The sequence below is a fragment of the Dipodomys spectabilis genome, unplaced genomic scaffold (assembly GCF_019054845.1).
Source record: "Dipodomys spectabilis isolate Male_0828 unplaced genomic scaffold, ASM1905484v1 ptg000783l, whole genome shotgun sequence".
NCBI lineage: Eukaryota > Metazoa > Chordata > Mammalia > Rodentia > Heteromyidae > Dipodomys > Dipodomys spectabilis.
The window spans coordinates 17,778,563-17,799,166 of NW_024871460.1; the positions used below are offsets into that span (position 1 = coordinate 17,778,563).

A 20,604-nucleotide genomic window follows, 5' to 3' on the forward strand; every position below is an offset into this window, starting at 1 on the left:
CTAATCCTGTTAAAGAGATTAACTGGGTTAAATAATGTTAGATTTTTCAAGTATGAGTGAGTTGGTGCTATGATAACACATTTAAAGTATTAGCAAAATATTAATTTAATAACAAAATTGGCACTGTGATATTTAAATATTTCTATCATTTTGACTTTTGAAAAATCCTATTTTGCAAGCGTATTTATTTTCATACAGTTTTTCATTATAATTTAGAAAAGCACATAAAAGTTTAAGAAAGATTTTTCCTTTGGTAGTTTACTTGTAGCTTCTCTTAGAACAAGAATACATTTTAAGGAGCTGGGAAGATGGCTCAGTGGTAGAGTGCTTGCCTTGAATGCATGAGGCCCTGGGTTCAATTCCTGAGCACCACATAAACAGCAAAAGCCAGAAGTGGCTCTGTGGCTCAAGTGGTAGAAGAGCTCAGGGACAGTGCCCAGGCCTAGAGTTCAAGATCTACAATCAACAACAACAACAAAAAAGAACACATTTCAAGTTATGCCAATGGTGAGAGCTGAGCAGCTTTTTCTCTAAAGGAACCTGGGATCTCACTTCTGCCAAAAGAGAACTGCCCCCTTCCTCCAATAAGGAACTCATAGGCTTTTGCTCATTGCAGCTTCACCTTTAAATCAGGAATGTTGAACTTGGAAGTGACAGCAAGATTATTGTTCTTCGTAGTTGCAGCATGCAGTTTCTCCCATGTTTGCTGACAAGTTTTCTCCCCAGGAGCAGATATAAGCCAGAATTCAGTCATGTTTCCTACCACTTCTTAGGAAATGGAGAAAGGCTATAATGTGAAAGGAACAAAAAAACACATTTAATATAATTTGTTTCTACTGTTTCAAAGTCTCAGACAAGTGCTAAAGTATAAGCTCTTTAGTTGGATCTAAAATGTCTCCTATAGACATTAGCAGAAATTGTTAAAGGCTGTGTCCCCAGCCTGTGGCTGAGAAATGGTAAAAGCTTTCTGAGATAGGACCTAGTGGGAGGAACTCAGAACACTGTCGATGTGCCCCTGAAGAGAGCATTAGGACCATGTCCCCTTCTCTCCGTTTCTTTTCTGTCCCCCACTCTTTTTTTTTTTTTTGGGTCCGGTCGTGGGGCCTGAATTCTGGGCCTGGGCGCTGTCCCTCAGCTCTTCAGCTCAAGGTTAGCGCTCTACCACTTGAGCCAAAGCGGCACTTCCGGCTTTTTCCTTTTTGCTTATGTGGTGCTGAGAAATCAAACCCAGGGCCTCATGCATGCAAGGCAAGCGCTCTACCACTGAGCCACCTTCCCAGCGCCCCCCCCACCTTTTTTTTGCCAGCATCTCAAATATTGTCTATATTGGCCTCAAACTTCTGGACTCTCACTATCTTCCTACCTCAATCTCCCAAGAAGCTGTAAATACAGGCACATGCCACCATGCTAGCTTCTCTTTTTGTTCCCTACTACGATGAAATGAATAGGCCTCCTCTGACATATACTTTGCTCATGACGTGCTGCCACACCACTGGCCCAAAGCTGCTTCTCTATTAGCTCTTAGTGATGACAAGTTATATTTCTCAAGCCAAAGAGCTGTATTTTCCCAAATGGCTCACAGGCTAACCACAGACTTGATAGTTATGGCAAGCCCAAACAAAGTACTTAATCTGGCCAGTACAGCTTAAGTGGCCCACACAAGGATGGTGGCTGGTCCAGTCCAAAGTTCTAATGAAGTCTTTCAAAGAAAAACTGTGACATCAATATAAAGTGAAAAAGAAAGGGGTAAAAATCTACAGCCTACAGGAAGTATTTCAAATGTTAAAATGTTCATCACTGGGGTATTTTAAATCATAACACCTATATTCATTTTTTTTTGTTCAACCTACTTTTTACAATTATCCATAGTGATCCATGAAGATAGAATTCATCCATTTTAATTACTACATGGAATTCTGCTATATGAATGAACTAAAATTGAGTACCTTTTTGCCTTCTGAAAGTGTTAAGTTCTTTATTATAAACAATTCTGTAGTGAATAACTTTGTACATGTGTATGTGTCTGCTATTTTGAAAAAAGTTCAGGACAGATAGGAGTAAAACAGATGAACTGCATAATCTTGTGGTAGATTGTCTTCTTCAATGATGGAAGAAACAGGTCTTTACATGCTGCTATACAATCAGTGTGACTTACCAATCTTTCAAGAGTCAGACTTCTGACTCACTTGACCAACAAAACACATGGGAGCCACATTATGCAAGGTCAGCAGCCAGCTCTCAAGGACTTGGCAACTTCTAACTTCTGTTCCTTCAACTACTGCTCTCAGAGAACCATGGAAAGTAACCAAGCTAGTATACTGGAGGATAAGGGGTTCTCATGGCAGAAAACTGCCAACCACTGAAGGAGACCTGCCCAGCCAATCTCCCACCTGAATGCAGCCACATTAGTAGCCCAGGTGAAACTAGAACAGCCACTAAATTTTTTTTTTTAGGTGATTTGGGGGTGGGGGGTGCTGGGTTTGAACTTAATTGGAGATGAGAGTCTCACAGGCTTTCTTCACCAAGCTGGCTTTCAATCATGATACTCAGATCTTAGATCTCCTGAGTAGCTAGGATTACAGGAGTGAGCCACTAGGGCCGGGATGAAGAGATTTCTTCATCATAACTGAAATAAATCATTGCCAGTTCTCTTGGGTATTGTCAAATTGTTCACCACAGCTGTTATCAACTTCTAACCAGCAAGAAAAAAGTGTCCATATCCACAACTTTAAAATATACATGGTGTACTCTATACAGAGTTATATACTTACAAAAGGTATAAAAATACACATAGAGAAGACTAAGATTTTGCTTCTCTCTACGATTAAGCCACATACCGAATCCCTTATTTTGTTGTTTATTTGGAATAGGGGGTCTTACTTTATGCCAGACAGGGTTAGACTGAAATCCTCTTACTTGTGTTTCCTTACATTGCTGGGAGTGACAGGCGCCAGCCACCACACTGAGCCATTGGTTGAGATAGTTTTCTTCTCTTCTTTTTGCCCAAGCTGACTTACAACTAAGAATTCTCATCTCTCATCTCTATCTCCCATGTAGCTAAGAGTACAAACTTGAGCCACCACACCCAGCTAAGGTTTTATTTTTTGACAGTGATTTTTTTGTTTCTGTTTTGTTTTGCTTTGTTTTCACAGTGCTAGGGTATTGAGCAAGTCCCCACACTAGGGGGATCAGAGTTGGTTCCTCAGGCACACCAGGCAAGCACAATACTAATGAGTCATATCCCCAGACTTTAAGAAAAATAGCTAGCGTAAAAAAATGGTAAAATGTTCATGTGTGTTAAATCTGGGTAATAGGTGTATGGATGTTTGTTAATCTGTAATATCTATTATTTATCTGAAATAAATTGCATACATTAAAATGTAATAATCCTAGCCACTCAAGGCTGAGATGTGAGGATCAACATTCAAAGCCGCCCACACAGGAAAGTCCATGAGACTGTTATCTCAAATTAACCACCTAAAAAAGAGGCTGGATATGGAGTTGTTATTCAAGAGGTAGAGTGGTAGCCTTGAGCAAAAACAACACAGGGACTATACCCAAGCCCTGAGTTCAAGCCCCAGAACCAGCGCAAAATGAATAATAATGATGACGATATTAATACAGATAATAAAGTAAAATTTTAGTGAACTTTCAAATGGTGTATTTGGAGAACAGAATAATCTAACTTTGAAATTAACTTTTCTGGGCTGGGAGTGTGGCTTAGTAGTATAGTGCTTGAGTAGCATTCATGAAGTCCTGGGTTCGATTCTTCAGTACCACATAAACAGAAAAAGCCAGAAGTGATGCTCCTCTTGGGTCACTATAATCCTCCCATTGGGTCAATAGTTTCAATAATTCCAACTGTATGAACAGTACAGAGCATGATTTGGACTATACCTGTACTAATTCCAGAACTTCTCTCAGGAAGTTGCCTTTTATAATAAAGGCCTGTCATCCTCTTTTTCTATTTTCCACTGCACATGGGAATCATCGACACTTTTTACTTCCCATGGGCCACCCTGGCCTTGGCTGTTTCCTATCTCCGTTAAAATATATTTGATAATATATTTTTTATACTTCCTGATAGTGTTAAATTACCTAAACTGCCAAGTGCCAGTGGCTCACACCTGTAATCCTAGCTACTCAGGAGGCTGAGATCTGAGGATCACCTTTGAAGCCAGCCTGGGCAGGAAAGTCTATGGGATTCTCATTTCCAATTAACTTCCAAAAAGGCTAGAAGTAGAGCTGTGACTCAAGTGAGTCACAGTCACTTTTTTGCTCAAGTTCCTTGAGGACAGTGCGCAGGCCCTGAGTTCAAGTCCCAGGACTGGCATGAGTGCTTGTGCACATGTGCTCACATGCATATGTGCACACGCACGCACGCGCACACACACACACACACACAAGTACCTGCTCTATCTACTTCACTGGGCTTTCATGGGGATCAAAGGAAACAATATTGTGAATAATCTAAACAATAGTTGAGAAATGTCTAAGAAAATCACAGAAACTTCTCTAATTTTTAACTGAAGCCCTCTTTTAAAGGATAAGGAGGAAAGAAAAGAGGACCCTTTACCTTTGGTTCTTACTTGATGCATACAATACCCTATGAATACTTGAGGTTGGTAATCTATCCCCTGTCACACAACTGGTAGATGTCTGACTCCAAAGACCATGTTTTCTTTATTGCACCATGCTAACAGAGAAGAATGAATGCTCGCATCTAAGAGCATTTGAGCTCTCCCATTTGAAGAGATACACACTATACTTGGAAACACTAGTCAAATTTTAAAATACTTCTACCTTGTCTGGCTGAACCCTGTGACCCTACCTCTATAGACCCAGGTTCAGAGAACATTGGGGTCTAATGAATTTGGTTACATTCCCTTTCCTTTTCTCTTCACTCTGAGCTCTGCTTTATCCTCATAACTTCAGGCCTGCCTTTAGTTCTCTTCCCTACTCTGTCTACCTCTGCCTCAATTTCGCACAAAACAACTTTTCTCTACCTGTTTAAATCAACTCATGCTTCCTTTAACAAAATCCTTTTCCCAACTAAGTTTATGCAGCACTAAACCCATTTTTATACTCCCAACTCCTCTCTGAGCCCACATATCCATTTAACCCAAGTAATTCACTACAATAAGACAAGTTATCTATTTTGTGTTTTGCCACACATCTCTTACTTAGCTGTGCTAATCATTTTCAATTTAAGGTTGTATCATTCATTTTGTACAGGGTGCTTAAGTACCCAGAATTGTGGCTTGGCTCTGAAAGCAAGATTTAAAACTGCAGTCCCTGTCTTCAAGGAGACTACAGTGGTGGGGTGGTGGTACAAGTCTATCTACATACGTATTGACCAATATGAGAAGGTACAATGTGTAGACAGGGAGGGGAATTGCCATGTAGATGCCAACTAGAAGCAGAGGCACAGGGAAAACACTAGTCATATTAAACACTTCCATATTTTCTGCAATAATTATACTGCTTTTCAAAACAAAAGGAAGAAAAATGGGAGAGAAAAAAGGTAGGCCTGGCCTACATCTCTGCAACTATTATATTACTTACTATACCTCTCATTTGTGCAAGTTAGAAAGCCTGTGTATTATTTTTCTATAACTGATATAAACACAAAATAAAGACAATGCAATAAGTTACACATCAGCCAAATGGTGGGATGCTGGACTTGCACAGGATATCTGCTAGCACAGATTCTATGTATGAGTAGAGTAGGACTCAAAAGAGGGGTAACCACAGAAAATAAGACAGTGGGGGCTGGGAAGGTGGCTCAGTGGTGGAGCACTTGCCTTGAATACATGAGGCCCTGGGTTCGATTCCTCATAAGCAGAAAAAAAAAAAAAAAGCCAGAAGTGGTGCTATGGCTCAAGTGGTAGCGTGCTAGCCTTGAGCTGAAGAGCTGAGGGACAGCACCCAGGCCCAGAGTTCAGGCCCCACAACCGGACCCAAAAATTAAAAAAAAAGAAAGAAAGAAAATAAGACAGTGACCTTCAGTAATTGCTCCAACATTAATGCTTTCCTGAAACCAATACTGTAATCTCTGAAATGCAGTTATTTCTCACAGTAAATTAAACTGCACAACAAATTAAGCCTAGAAGATAGTCTAGAGGCAAAAAAAAATTACCTTTAATATAGTCAACCTGGGCTAGGAAGGTGGCTCAGTGGTAGAGTGCTTACTTTGCATACATGAGGCCCTGGGTTCAATTCCTCAGCATCACATAAGCAGAAAAAGTTGGAAGTGGTGCTGTGGCTCAAGTGGTAGAGTGCTAGCCTTGAGCTGAAGAGCTGAGGAACAGTGCCCAGGCCCAGAGTTCAGGCCCCACGACTGACCCCCCCCCCCCAAAAAAGAAAAATCTTCCATATTCACACATTTCACATCTGAGAATTCAGCCAACCACAGATCAAAAATCTGGGGGAAACATGCCTGCGCTGAATATGCAGACTCGTCCTTATCATTATTCCCTAAACATTATAGAACTACTTTTTGTGCTGTGTGTGCTAGTCCTGAGGCTTGAACTGAGGGTCTGGGTGCTGTCACTGACCTTTTTTCTTTTTCTGCTCAAGGCCAGCACTCTACCACTAGAGCCACAGCTCCACTTCCGGCTTTTTTTTTTGTCAGTCGTGGGGCTTGAACTCTGGGTCTGGGCTCTATCCCTCAGCTCTTCAGCTCAAGGCTAGCACTCTACCACTTGAGCCACAGCGCCACTTCCGGCTTTTTTCTGTTTATGTGGTGCTGAGAAATCAAACCCAGGGCATCATGCCTGCAAGGCAAGCACTCTATCACTAAGCCATCTTCCCAACCCTGACTCCTGGCATTTTTGATAGTTAACTGGAGATAAGAGTTCCACAGACTTTGTAGTCAAGGCTGGCTTTTACTGCAATCCTCAGATTTCAGCCTCCTGAGTAGCTAGGAGTAGAGGCTTGAGCCACCCACAGTGCCCAGCTAGAACTATTTACATAGCATTTTCACTGTATTAAGTAATACAGGTACTATAGAGATGATTTTAAAGTATATGGGAAAATGTACGCAAGTTACATGGAAATACTATGTCATTTTATATGAGACACTGGAACAGCCCCACCAAGGAGGGGTATTGAAACCAAGTTCCTGGAAGCAACAAATAATAACTGTACCAACTTTACTAAAGAAGCTTATTTTAACAAGCAAAAGGCATACATCAGATAATAGTAAAATTCCAGAGTCTTCCAAATATGCACTTCAACTCTGTGTGCACACGCATATGAGTTTATAGGTAAAGATACTGAGACTTGAACTCAGGGCCTCACACTCTTGCTTAGGTTTTTCTTTCAATGCTGGTACTATATCACTTGAACAATACTTTCACTTCTGGCTTTTTACTGGTTAATTGGGGATAACAATCTCTCAGATTTGTCTGCTCAAGCTGGCTCTGAACCCCAGTTCTCAGATCTCAACCACCTAAATAGCTGTGATTACAAGGGATCAGTAGCCAGTTGCATTTCAACTTTTAAATGGGTTGATCATTAAACACTTTCCACAAACAATTCATTTTAAAAGCTGCCATATCCTACCCTAGCTATCACCAATATTCTACAAAGAAAAAGTATAACATGGCGGGTGCTGGTGGCTCATGCCTGTACTCCTAGCTACTTAAGAGGCTAAGATCTGAGGATCGTGAAAAGTCTGTGAAACTCTTATCTCCAACTAACCACCGGAAAACCAGAAGTGGCACTGTGGCTCAAGTGGGAGAGCACTTGGTTTGAGCTAAAGAGCTGAGGGTCAGCACCCAAGCCCAGAGTTCAAGCCTCACGAGAAAGAAACAAAAGAAAGAAAAAAAGAAAGAAAGAAAGAAGGAAGGAAGGAAGGAAAGAAAGAAAGGGAAAGAGAGAGGGGGAGGGAGGGAGAGGAGGAGGGAGGGAGAAAGAAAGAAAGAGAGAGAGAGAAGTATAACATCTCTCTTGAATGTAAACCTGTTATCCTTTCTAAAGCAAACAATTTGAGTGGGACTTTAAGAGGGGTTTCCTAACATAACTTGTGTTGATGTTTCTAGTAAAAGGGGATTCTTTTTCAAAGATATTTCTAAAATTTACAATAAAATTTCAAAACTGTTAAATATACATCTTTGATAAATATTAGCTATGCATGTTTTACTTTCAACTAAAATAATACTTACAAATACTCCACATTGAGGGCTGGGAATGTGGCTTAGTGGTAGCATGCTTGCCTAGCGTGCATGAGGCCCTGGGTTTGATTCCTCAGTGCCACATAAATTATAATAAAATTATAATATAAATAATTATTAACCTCCCCTCAAAAATACTCCATATCCTATCAACACTAAATTTCATATAATACACTTAAATATGAAAGGAAATTTAATCTTTATAAACAAGTACCATCCTTCCATGCCACAGATCATAAGAAAAAAAATCTGCAGCAGGAGAGCTTTACTTTCACACAGAACCCATCATAAAGACTAAAAATATGGTGAAGGGTCAGGGAGGAGGAAAGTAGTAACAGAAAATTCAATGGTGGAAAGTTTCTAGTAATTTCTGGCAAAAAGTATGAAGAGTTGAAGAGTCTGAAAGTCATCATCAGAATATTTTCAGCTCCCACAGACTCCTCTTCACATACAACCAAGCAGTAACTCAAGGGAGAAAACAATTCCTTCCAGGGGATTCCCTAAATCCACACTCAGTTCTTCCATTAATGTTACTTCCTTTTCTTTAGGGTTGGTCACTTACATGGTCATTCATAATTGGCACTGGACCACAACACTACTCTCTGTTAAAGTTGCTGATATCTCTGATACAATGTATTCAAGCCTGAAATTCTTCAAAGTAAAGACTTCAAGTAAGGTGGCTTTTCCTAATTAATGAGTCTAGGAAGTATGAAATTTTATTAACTGGTCAGTAACCACTTATTGAATACATACCACTATGTAGTTAGTGCCCAGTGATAAGCAATTTAATATGCTAATCAATTCTGTACTTATTTCATAGTAGGTATTATTACCATTTCCACTTGTAGTCATGGGAACAGCTAATGAAATTACTTGCCCACAACTAATGACTACATTTAATTGGGACTGAAGGAAACCTACTTGAGTTATTCATGAAGTTTTTATAGTAGACAAATTCTTCCCAGAAATATTATAACAAATTTTTGCAGTTTTATGCTAAAAATTACATTAAGACATCAAAAAATGAAATTATGAAAACATTACTTTCAGACTCTGTATGGGCAACATTTAGTATCAGTCCAAGTACATGAAGCACGTGTTGAAACCAAATAGTACACCTCTCTTTAAGAAGTCTAGAAATCTGGGGCTGGGAAAGTGGCTCAGTGGTAGAGTGCTTGCCTTGCATGCATGAGGCCCTGGGTTCGATTCCTCAGCACCACATAAGCAGAAAAAGCGGGAAGTGGCGCTGTGGCTCAAAGTGGTAGAGCACTAGCCTTGAGCTGAAGAGCTGAGGGACAGTGCCCAGGCCCAGAGTTCAGGCCCCATGATCAGCAAAAAAAAAAACACAAGTCTAGAAATCTAAGCTGGGCACTGGTGGCTCAGGCCTGTAATCCTAGCTACCCAGGAGGCTGAGATCTGAGGATCAAGGTTCAAAGCCCAGGCAAGAAAGTCCGTGAGACATTAATCTCCAATAAGCCACCAGAAAACCGGAAGTGGCATTGTGTGGCTCAAGTGATAGAGCGCTAGCCTTGAGCTGAAGAGCTGAGGGACAGCGCCTAGGCCGAGTTCAAGCCCCACAACCGACCTCCCCCCCCCAAAAAAAAAAGAAGTCTAGAAATATATTGGAGGGCTGGGAAGGTGGCTCAGTGGTAGGGCGCTTGCCTTGCATGTCTAAGGCCCTGGGTTCGATTCCTCAGCACCACATAAGCAAAAAGAAAAAAGCCGGAAGTGGCGCTGTGGCTCAAGTGGTAGAGTGCTAGCTAGCTTTGAGCTGAAGATCTGAGGGACAGCGCCCAGGCCCAGAGTTCAGGCCCCATGACCGGACCCAAAAAATATATATATATTGGAGCATTTTGGGCTGTCCCAATATGAGGATCATTAATAAGAATTTGGACCGGGCACCAGTGGCTCACACCAGTAATCCTAGCTACCCAGGAGGCTGAGATCTGAGGATCAAGGTTCAAAGCCCAGGCAAGAAAGTCTGTGAGACATTAATTTCCAATAAGCCACCAGAAAACCGGAAGTGGCCCTGTGGCTCAAGTGGTAGAGCGCTATCTTGAGCTGAAGAGCTGAGGGACAGCGTCTAGGCCAAGTTCAAGCCCCACGACAGAGAGAAAGAGAGGGGAGGAGAGAGAGAGAGAGAGAGAGAGAGAGAGAGAGAATTTGGTAGGTAAAGACTACAATAAATATGGGATAGTCCTGTTCTGCCCAAAATGTCTGTACTACCCATTCAGAAACACTGAACTAGTACACACTGAAAACCTTTCATGGTGGAGTTAATGCACATGTTAATTAGCTTAAATTACAAATAACTTCCTGTTCATTAGCAGACTGTATAAAATGCTTAGATTTGGGGGCAGGTGGCTCATACCTATAATTCTAACTACTGAGAAGGCTATAGACTGAGTATCATGGTTCTAAGTCAGGCCAGACATGAAAAGTCTGTGAGACTCTTGTCTTCAATTAACCACCAAAAACACTGAGAAGTGGAGCTGTGGTTCAAGTGGTAGAGTGTTAGCCTTGAACAAAAAAAGCTCAGGGACAACGCCTAGGCCCTGAGTTCAAGCCAAAGGACCAGCACAAAATAAAAATACTTAGAAAACATATCATTTTAACCTCATATTAACCTCAGTTTAACCTGTTTAACCTCAATGCTATTTTCAAATTATTTCTTTTTTTTTCCATTTTCTTCCCTTCCCCCATTTTAGTCTACCACTATCCCAATATAAACAAAGCACTTCTGCTCCAACGCTAACCAGCTTTATTTAAACTCAGTAAGTGTATATTACACGTTTGAACAGTAGTATATAACATTTCCCAATGGAAAAGAACTTTGTTTCAAACACTAGATGTGGTTGCTCACATCTGTAATCCTAGCTACTTAGGGGGCTCAGAACTGAGGACTACAGTGCAAAGCCAGCCCAGACAGGAATAATCTATGAGACTCTTATCTCAAATTAACTACCAAAAATACTAGATGTGGAACTCTGGCTCCAATGGAAGAATGTCAGCCTTGGGCAGAAATGCTAAGGGACAGCACCCAGGACCTATGTTGAATCCCCAGGACTGGCACCAAAAGAAAAAAGAATTGTTTCATTATCAAGATTAGCAATTGAGTCAGGTACTGGTGGCTTATACCTGCAATCCTAGTCACTGGAGGCTGAGATATGAGAATTGCAGTTCAAAACCAGCCCGGGCAGGAAAGTCCCCAAGATTCTTATCTCCAATAAACTATTCAAAAATAGCCAGAAGTGGTGCTGTGGCTCAAGTGGTAGAGCGCTTGCCTTGAGCATTAACAGGTTCAGGGGCAGTGCCCACGCCCTAAATTCAAGCCCTAGACAGAAAAAAGAGTGAAAAAAGAAAGGAGAGAGAGAGAGAGAGAGAGAAGGACAACATTCATGATTTACTGTTCCATTTTAAAGTAGGATTAAATTAGCCCCCTAGTTCTCAGCATTTTGCTAGTTCCCAAGTACTATTTCTTGAAATTTTTAAATCTAGTATGTGCAAGGTATACCAAAAAAGAAAAGAATCCTAAAATTCTAAGACACAATCCTGAGACTTGGTCAGCACAATTTAAGACTCACTTGTTGCCAAAGAACCGTGATTGACCCTTGAGCACTTTCTGCTCACCCATTTGCTAGTCTGTAAATGGCAGTACTTTACCCAAACTCATAGAAAGATAGTTCCTAAGCACAGACCATCATTGCCAAAACTCTTAAAGCTGTCCCTACTAGACAAATTCCACCAGAGGAACCAAATCATAGATAATTACGTACTTCAAAAAACTCATCTCAGGGCTGGGTATGTGGCTTAGTGGTAGAGCGCTTGCCTAGCACGCATGAAGCCCTGGGTTTGATTCCTCAGTACCACATAAACAAAAAAAGCCAGAAGTGGCCCAGTGGTTCAAGTGGTAAAGTACTAGCCTTGAGCAAAAGAAGCTTGGTGACAGTGCCCAGGCCCTGAGTTCAAGCCCAGGACTGGCAAACGCAAACACACACACACACACACACACACACACACAATCTCGCCAGGCCAATGCAAACACACACACACACACACACACACACACACACACACACACACAATCTCGCCAGGCCCTGAGTTCAAGCCCAGGACTGGCAAACGCAAACACACACACACACACACACACACACACACACACACACACACACACACACACACACACACACACACTCTCGCCAGATGTGTTTATGGTAAGTACTGGATAGCTAATCAGCAGGAACTATTAGCAGTCAGAAGACCACAGAAGTCATGCTAGATAGACTTAGGCAAATTATTTTACTAACCTGTTTCCAGTTCCAAGGATTTAGGTGGGTTCCTATCTATACAAGGAATAGCACTTTTCACCTATTGTCTTTCAAGGATTTTTGAGAACCAAACAAGCATGAAAGGAGTTGATTACTTCCTGTAATCAACTATACTTTAATTAAAAAATACTATTCTGAAATAGGTTACCATACAAAGGGATAAATATGAAAGGCCAAATTTCTGCAAAAGAATCTCCCATTGACTCCAAAATGATCCAGCCTCCCCTGCATATTTCACAACTGCTTGGCACCATTCTTAGGAAGGGGGGGATACAGAATTTAATTATACTTTCCTTTTCCAATCCCCTAATCCCTGGAAACATAAGTAGAGTTAAACATTTTTCTTAACTCCTTAGTGGAAAAAGAAGGGTGCCTTCAAGTCCTGTGGTTTCCAACAATGTCCTCTTAAACTAGTCTCCCTCATTCACTTCTTCCACGCCTCCACATTCTTCACAAAATTATCTTTTCTAAAGCCACAGTCTGACTCACTACACTGCCTATAATCTTAACTGTCTTCCCTCTGCCTTTGGAGAAAAGTCTGTCTGAGACTGACCCCAGTCTCACATCACCTCCCAACTTTTCAACCACAGCAGCCTCCCTACAATCCCTCAAAATTGTAGACCTGACATTGGGAGTTCTCTCAGCCTGGAAATGTTCTTTTCATTGTATACCGTCACAGACCCTTGTCCAGCTCCTTCTCATTTCTTGGGTCAAGTTATATACTCAATAAAGACTTCTTTGAGTCTTCCATAAGGGTCATATTCCCAGTGAACTCTTGAACAACTGTTATTCCTTCAAATCACATTTCACATGTGCATGATGATTATGAAAAAAATTATCTTCTCCATTTGACTATAAGCTTCAGACTATAAGAGACTCTGCCTGTTTTCTAAACCTAAGAATTGCAATACAGGTATATGGTATGCACTCAATATTAGTTGAATTAATAAGTAAATGAGTATAACTCAAAAAAGTCCTTATCACTAGACCTCAGCTTTATCTCCCACCTAAGCACAATGCCACCCACTACAAACTTTCATCCCTCATCTTCAGACCTTCAAATCCTGTGACTTTCACTGCTTAGAAAGTTCTCCCCATTTCTTTAAAAGGGTTCAAATTCCACTGGCTTAACTAGGACCCAGCTCACATTTTCTTTCCTACAGGATATTTTCTCCTGTGCCAGTTCACATATCCCCCACCCCATTTGTGCTTTCAAAGAGCTTTGTACTTTTTTTAAAAAATAATTATAACTTCACACTACTTTCAAGTTTTTTTTTTGTTTGTTTTTTGTTGGTCGAGGGGCCTGAACTCTGGGCTTGGGCGCTGTCTCTCAGCTCTTCAGCTCAAGGCTAGCGCTCTACCACTTTGAGCCACAGCGCCACTTCCGGCTTTCTCTGCTTATATGGTGCTGAGGCATCGAACTCAGGGCCTCATGCATACAAGGCAAGCACTCTACCACTGAGCCACCTTCCTAGCCTATACTTTCAAGAGTTTTGTGTGAAACTTTTCTTCTAAACATGTGAACTCCGAATGTCTGGATACATGTACCCTACTCCACAACTCCCAAAGCAGTGCCGAGGACTGAGTTCTCACTGAGACACTTGATTTTTCCCTAGCATACCAATTTTTTCCTCTGAAAAGAACACTGCTTCCTTCTTACGCCTTTGCCCAACAGGTGATTCAATTTGCCTATGAGCCTCTCCCAGTAAGTTCCTTCTCTGGGCTTTTTTTTTTTGTCTCCCCTTTACCCCACTCTAACACAAAGTAATATGAGTTCCCTGCCTCAGTGATGGTTGGTCCTCTGTCTGTAGTGTGGGGCTTTTAAGCCTTTAAAACTGCCACCACCACCCCAACTCACGCGCGCGCATACACCCAAGGAAGACCACTGAGCTAGCTGTGACCTCTCATACACCCCCCAGATCCTCCCTGGGCCACTGTCACTTTGCAACCCCTCATCAGGCGGCGTGGATTCGTTATGATCTCCCCTTCCCAAGAAGAAACGTCCCAAACCTCTGAGCTTCATTTGGCCCCGGCTACTGAGTGATCCCCAGTGCCCTTTCCTTTTTTCCCTCCTTCCTCTTCCCTAGAGCGGAACCCTAGGCCAGGATTGCAGGCAAGGAGCACGGCACTGTTAAAGCACACACAGCCATCTGGCCGGCTCCAGCGGCAGCCGCCAGTCCCGCTCACACCTCCCCACCCCCCACCCCACCGCCGGCCCCCAGCTCCCGTCCAGGCGACGGGAGCGGCACCAGCTCCGGCCTGGCCAGGGCTCCCCTCGCGGGGCGGCCATCGCTCACTGACCCAGGAAGGTGTCAAAGGAAGAAGCAGCCGCAGCAGCAGGTGTAAAGGCAAGCAGCCTGACAGACGTTAACGGCTCAGCGCTCCATCCCTCTTGGACCTAAGCTCCGGCCTCTCGACTTCCTCGACCCCGGGCGCCCACAGAGCAAGTCACGTGCGGGAGGAAGCAGTCAGCTGACCGCGGTGTGCAGCTCTCCGCCTACGTGCGCGCTATTGCGCAGGCGCGGCTCTGAAGGGCGGGGATAAGAGAGTGCCGGAGGCTTGGCGGTTCTGGGGTGGGCGGGGCTCAGGAGCTCCCCGCCTCTCAGCGTCTCCACGTGCGTGCGTGCGTGTGTGCGTGTGGGTCGCCTTCCAGAAACGTCACTCCCCTCACCCCTATCCCTGTCCCCTTTGGGCTTTCTGCAGGTAAGAACTTCTCTCCGGCCCTCTGCCCGGGCCTGTCCAGCGGAATTTGGGGGGGGGTAATTTACCTGGGAGTGAGCTTCACCTAGTTCTGCCTACTTTCCTAATTGCCCCTGGATGGCTGACCGGGCAGCATTGAGTTTGTTTTTAAGAATTACCTACCGGAGCAAGTTGCCCTTTGCCACGAGCCCTTCCTTGTCCGCTTCCCGAGTGTGCAGAGCATGTGGTAAACACACCGAGCGCAAGCCACATCCCATTTGGGAAACCACGGAAGGCTTCAGGACAGGCATGGACAAGGGAAAGCGTTGTCCTTCAGGGAAGGGGAAAGATAGAGTAGCAAGTAGCTGTTCTAAAATATCCTTATGGTGTAAGGTGGATAATATAGGTGCCACTGTTCTTAGAACAAAAGATCTTGAGATTTTTCTCATTAAACCTTTTAGGTTTACACTGGTAATTTGTGTGTGTGTGTGTAGGTGTGTAGTTCCTGGGGCTTGAACTCTGGGCCTGAGTGCTGATCCTGAGCTGCTTTTGCTCAAAGCTAGGGTTCTATCTCTGGAGACAGGGTGCTATACGATTTTTTTTGTTTGTTTTTGTTTTTTCTGAGTAGTTTATTGGTGATTAGAATCTCTTGGACTTTCCTGCTGGGGCTGGCTACAAATCATAATTTCAGATTCCAGCCTCCTGAGTAGCTAGGATTACAGGCATGAGCCACCAGTGTCCAGCATGCACTGGCAATTTTTGACATTAAGAGTCTTGATTCCTTTCCAGCCTTGTGCCTGAGTCACAATCCTATTTTTTTTTCTTCCCTTTGTAGCTAGACTGACAGACATACACCACCACACCCAAGTTTTTCCATTAAGATCCAGTCTTGGAGTTTTTCTACCCAGGCTGTCCAGCCTCCCACATACTTAAGATTACAGGTAGGAGCCACCAGTTTAAATTGATCACTCTTGATAATACATTCATTCCCATCATTTTCCACAGTAAGGTAAAAACTTAGTTGGTCATCAGTTAACAACAACAAAAAAAAAGTTCTAGGACCTCAGGAGAGATATTTAAATAGGAGAAAAGAGTATGGAAATGAAAGTCCATGTTCTAGAGAGGAGCCTCACAGAATGGAGTCACACCAACAATAAAATTCAAATGAAAGAAAATGGGAAAGTGTTTCAAACAGTATTTATTTTATTCACTCTCTTATAATATTAAAGCTATCTTGAAAATTGGTAAAGGTAATCCCTCCCAGGAAAGAAAGTGTACTTGTTTAGGGAAATAACTTTGGTAAACTAATAGGGCGGAGAAGATTAACTCAGCTGGGATAAATGAGACAAAAAAGGCAAAACAACTAAACTAGACTTAGTGAAAAGGAGCAGGAATTGGTGTGTGGATGGGTAGAGAAAGGCAAGGAGAAATGATGGAAAGAGATGAGAAAAACAAAAACATCCAAAGCCTTATACAAAAATTAAAAAATGGAGCTGGGAAGGTGGCTCAGTGGTAGAGTGCTTGCCTTGCATGCATGAGGCCCTGGGTTCAATTCCCCAGCACCACATAAGCAGAAAAGGCCAGAAGTGGCACTGTGGCTCAAGTAGTAGAGTGCTAGCCTTGAGCTGAAGAGCTGAGGGACAGTGCCCAGGCCCCCTTGAGCTGAAGAGCTGAGGGACAGTGCCCAGGCCCAGAGTTCAAGCCCACAACCAACAACAACAACAAAATTAAAAAACAACAACAAAAAGAAAAGCGGATTTGGTGCAGGATAAGGCAGTGGTGTTTCTGAGGAATGGCTCTTCATGAGATACTCCCAGTGCATTGATCTTGAACTTCCCAGACTTCAAATTCAGACAAATAAATGCTTATTGGTTTAAAACAACAATTCTAGTAAAAGACAAACATTTAGAACTTCACCTGAGATTATTTTAAGTGCAATATTGTAAATCTTTGCTGTCTGCACAATCCTTTAATGAAATCTACCTCAACTGCTTTAAGTAAACTTTTTTTTAGTGTAAATTTGTGATATCCAAGTTACATCACATAAAGAGTTCTTCTGACAAAAGACAGTACTGAGACCACACCAAAGAAGCAAAAAGAAAAAAAAAAATCAATTGAGTAAAGGAAAAAAATATACCACTAGCTAAAGTATGTGGGAAAATGTTTATACTTTATAGTGCTCAAAAAATATATTTACAAAAAATACAAATAAGAAAGTTGAAGACAGCAGAGAGTTCCTGTATGGTATATTTGTTTGGCTAAGCTTTATATTATAATGTCCAGCCTGAAAGATTGAGGTTGGCTAAGTTTAGGGTTCCTCTTCTGTAATGTGCCCCACTCCCTGTCCAGGCATCCACCAAAACCACCACATTAACCTTTAAGGAATAAGGGCCAAGGGAGCTGATGGAAATCTGATGCTCAAGCTACTGACCCAAGAGACTTGTGTAGTACACTAGCACCCATTAAGTCTGAAAAAACTAGCTTATAAGCCAGGTAAAATCGTAAACCCTAAACATTTGTTGACAGTTGCCCCATCACCATCATCAGATGACTGCAAGCAATTTGAACACAAGGGAAACATTCCTATTTGATTATACATATTCGATTGGATTAAAATGGACAAATAATTTAATAATTATAACTGGGCATCAGTGGCTCACATCTGTTATCCTAGCTGCTCAGGAGGCTGAGATCTGAGGATGATTATTTGAAGCTAGCCAGGACAGGAAAGTCTGTAAGACTGTTATCTATAACTATCAAAAGCTGAAAGTAGAAGTGTGACTCAAGTTGCAGAGTATCAGCCTTGAGTGAGAAAGCTAAGGTATAGCACCTAAGCTCTGAGTTCAAGCCTCAGTACCATGAAAATTACATATAATGACTTTGAGGCCAGAGATCAGGGTGATTTTGGCGTAAAACTTTATCATATCAACCAGTTTTTGCCTGTTAGTTGAAAGAGAATGGGAACATGTTATCTGGGTCCATGGAAGTAAAACCATCATTGCAGGGGTGAAGATAAGAGATAGAGTGTTGTGGGGGTTGGATAGGTAAGCACTATCTATAGGATATAAGAGCCATATAGACTGATTAATAAAATATCCAAGGATGAAAGGAATAGACCTCAGGTATCACATGAGAGTATAGGCAGAGAGCTGAAAGTGGAAATAGGTCACTCCAGGTCTGGCATTCACCAGTAGTGTTCTTGTCCTAGGCTGATCAGCAGCAAAAGGCATACAGGATATGAGAACTGGAGTACGATCCTCAAACAGAAGAGGTGGAATATAATCTGAAAAGCACAATTAATATTACATTATCACTTTGGATAGGAGGGTTAGGTAGATACATGTTTAATACAAATTATAGGAACTAACCTCTGTCCAACATTCTTAGCATAAGGGCCAGGTATTTTGGTGTACTCCTGTAGTCCCAGGTACTTGGGCAATGGAAGTAAGAAGATCACAATTTTCAACCAGCCCAAGCAAAAATTACATGAAACCATACCTCAAAGATGACCTAGAATAAAAGGAGCTGGGTGCTGGTAGCTCCTGCCTGTAATCCCAGCTACTCATAAGACAGATCTGAGGATCACAGTTTCAAAGCCAGTCCAGGCAGGAAAGTCCATAAGACTCTTACCTCCAATTAATAACCAGAAAACTGGATTTGGAGCTGTGGCTCAAAGTGGTAGTGTTAGCCTTGGGCAGAAGAACTGAGGGATAGCGCCCAGGCCCTGAGTTCAAGCCCCACAGCCAACAACAAAAAGAAAAAGGACTGAAAGTGTGGCGCAAGTGGTAGAGTGCCTGCCTACCTAGCTTGAGGCCCTGAGTTCAATGACCAATACTCGGGGCAGGAAGAGAAATCCTTGGAATAACTGATTCTTTGAAATAGGACATGAGAGTCTTCAAAGCCATGGAGGCATGGCTCAGGTGGTAAAGCCAGAAGGATGTTCATAAAGGGCTGAGTCCAGTTCCTGGGGTATGTGGAAAAGGAGGGAGCATGGCTCAACAAAAGATAGGACTGTAGACACTATGTTAAAGGGACTGGAGAGTGGCATGGACTCTGTAATGACTCAGGTGGGCCTGGCTCTGCCAGTGTGCTAATTTATGTGCAGCTCAATTGTCTCATCTATAAATTCCCCAACAGGCTTATTGGGAGAAGTCAGTAAAATAATGTAATAATGCATTTAAGCAGGTACCTGGCACCAAATGACTCCCCTCAAAGTGCTAGTTATAATGATCATTATCATTTTTATGAATAGAATTGGAATACAAGAAAAGAAATTGGTATATGAAAGGATACTACCCAAGGGCCAAATATGGTGGTACAGGCCTGTAATCTTAACAACACAGAAGGCATAGATAGGGGGATCTTGATCCTGGCCAGCCTGTAGGCAAAAGTATAAGACCCTATCTGAAAAATTAAAGCAAAAGGGACTGAGAAGGTGGCTCTAGTGGTAAAGCACTTGCCTTGAGAGCCTGAAGCTCTGTTCCAAGCTGCAATACAGATGGGAGGGGAGACAATAAATAAAAAGATAGTAGCCAAGTTACAGGTACAGAGGTACTCAGCTAGGCAGGTCCAATAATAATCATAAAAATCATCACCTCATTTCTCTGCTTTGGCAAGCCCTTAATATCCAGGAGAAAAGTCTGTTTGCAAAAGCTGGACACAAGTAGTATCTAAAGAGCTATGTATGGGTTGGAGGCATGGCTCAGGTGGTAAAGCCAAAGTTCATAAAGGGCTGAGTCCAGTTTTTGGGGTATGTGGAAGATGCTCAATAAAAACTGGTTGAGGGGCTGGGAAGGTGGTTCAGTGGTAGAGTGCTTGCTTGCATGCATGAGGCCCTGGGTTCGATTCCTCAGCACCACATAAGCAGAAAAAGCTGGAAATGGGCCTGAGGCTCAAGTGGTAGAGCACTAGTCTACAGCTGAAGAGCTGCGGGACAGCGCCTAGGCCCAGAGTTCAGGCCCCACAACCAACAACAACAACAACAAAAACCTGGTTGAAAGCTGGGCGCTGGTGGCTCAGCAGGAGGCTGAGATCTGAGGATCATAGTTCAAAGCCAGCCCAGGCAGGAAAGTCTGTGAGACACTTTTCTCCAATAAACCATTAGAAAACTGGAAGTGGCGCTGTGGCACAAGTGGTAGAGTGCTAGCCTTGAGCTGAAGAGCTAAGGGACAGTGCCCAGGCCCAGAGTTCAAGCCCCATGATCAACAACAACAACAACAAAAAACATGGTTGAATTGTCACTAATTATGCTGTTGAAACATCCCAATGACATTGTGCTAGTAGTCAGAATACTCCTTGGCCAGTTGAAACAGAGAAGGAAGGGGGTTGCAAAGGGCAAGACCCAGCCAGTTTGTCCCAGTATCTGCTAGCATGACTTTATGAGCCTTAGGCAAATAAAAATGTCTTTGTTCCAGATGACA

General features: G+C 42.5%; 1 protein-coding gene across 1 annotated transcript in view; it reads right to left on the reverse strand.

The window, feature by feature from the left end:
- The window catches only part of Atp6v1c1 (ATPase H+ transporting V1 subunit C1), a 45,641-nt gene extending 30,666 nt beyond the window's left edge, over positions 1-14,975 (reverse strand). Inside the window, exons 1-2 of the mRNA XM_042672961.1 lie at positions 14,807-14,975; positions 623-787 (exon numbers count right to left, since the gene is read on the reverse strand). Of these exons, the coding sequence (XP_042528895.1) occupies positions 623-754 (132 nt within the window). The 5' untranslated portion in view covers positions 755-787; positions 14,807-14,975. The remainder of the gene's footprint in view (positions 1-622; positions 788-14,806) is intronic.
- Positions 14,976-20,604: the final 5,629 nt, after the last annotated feature.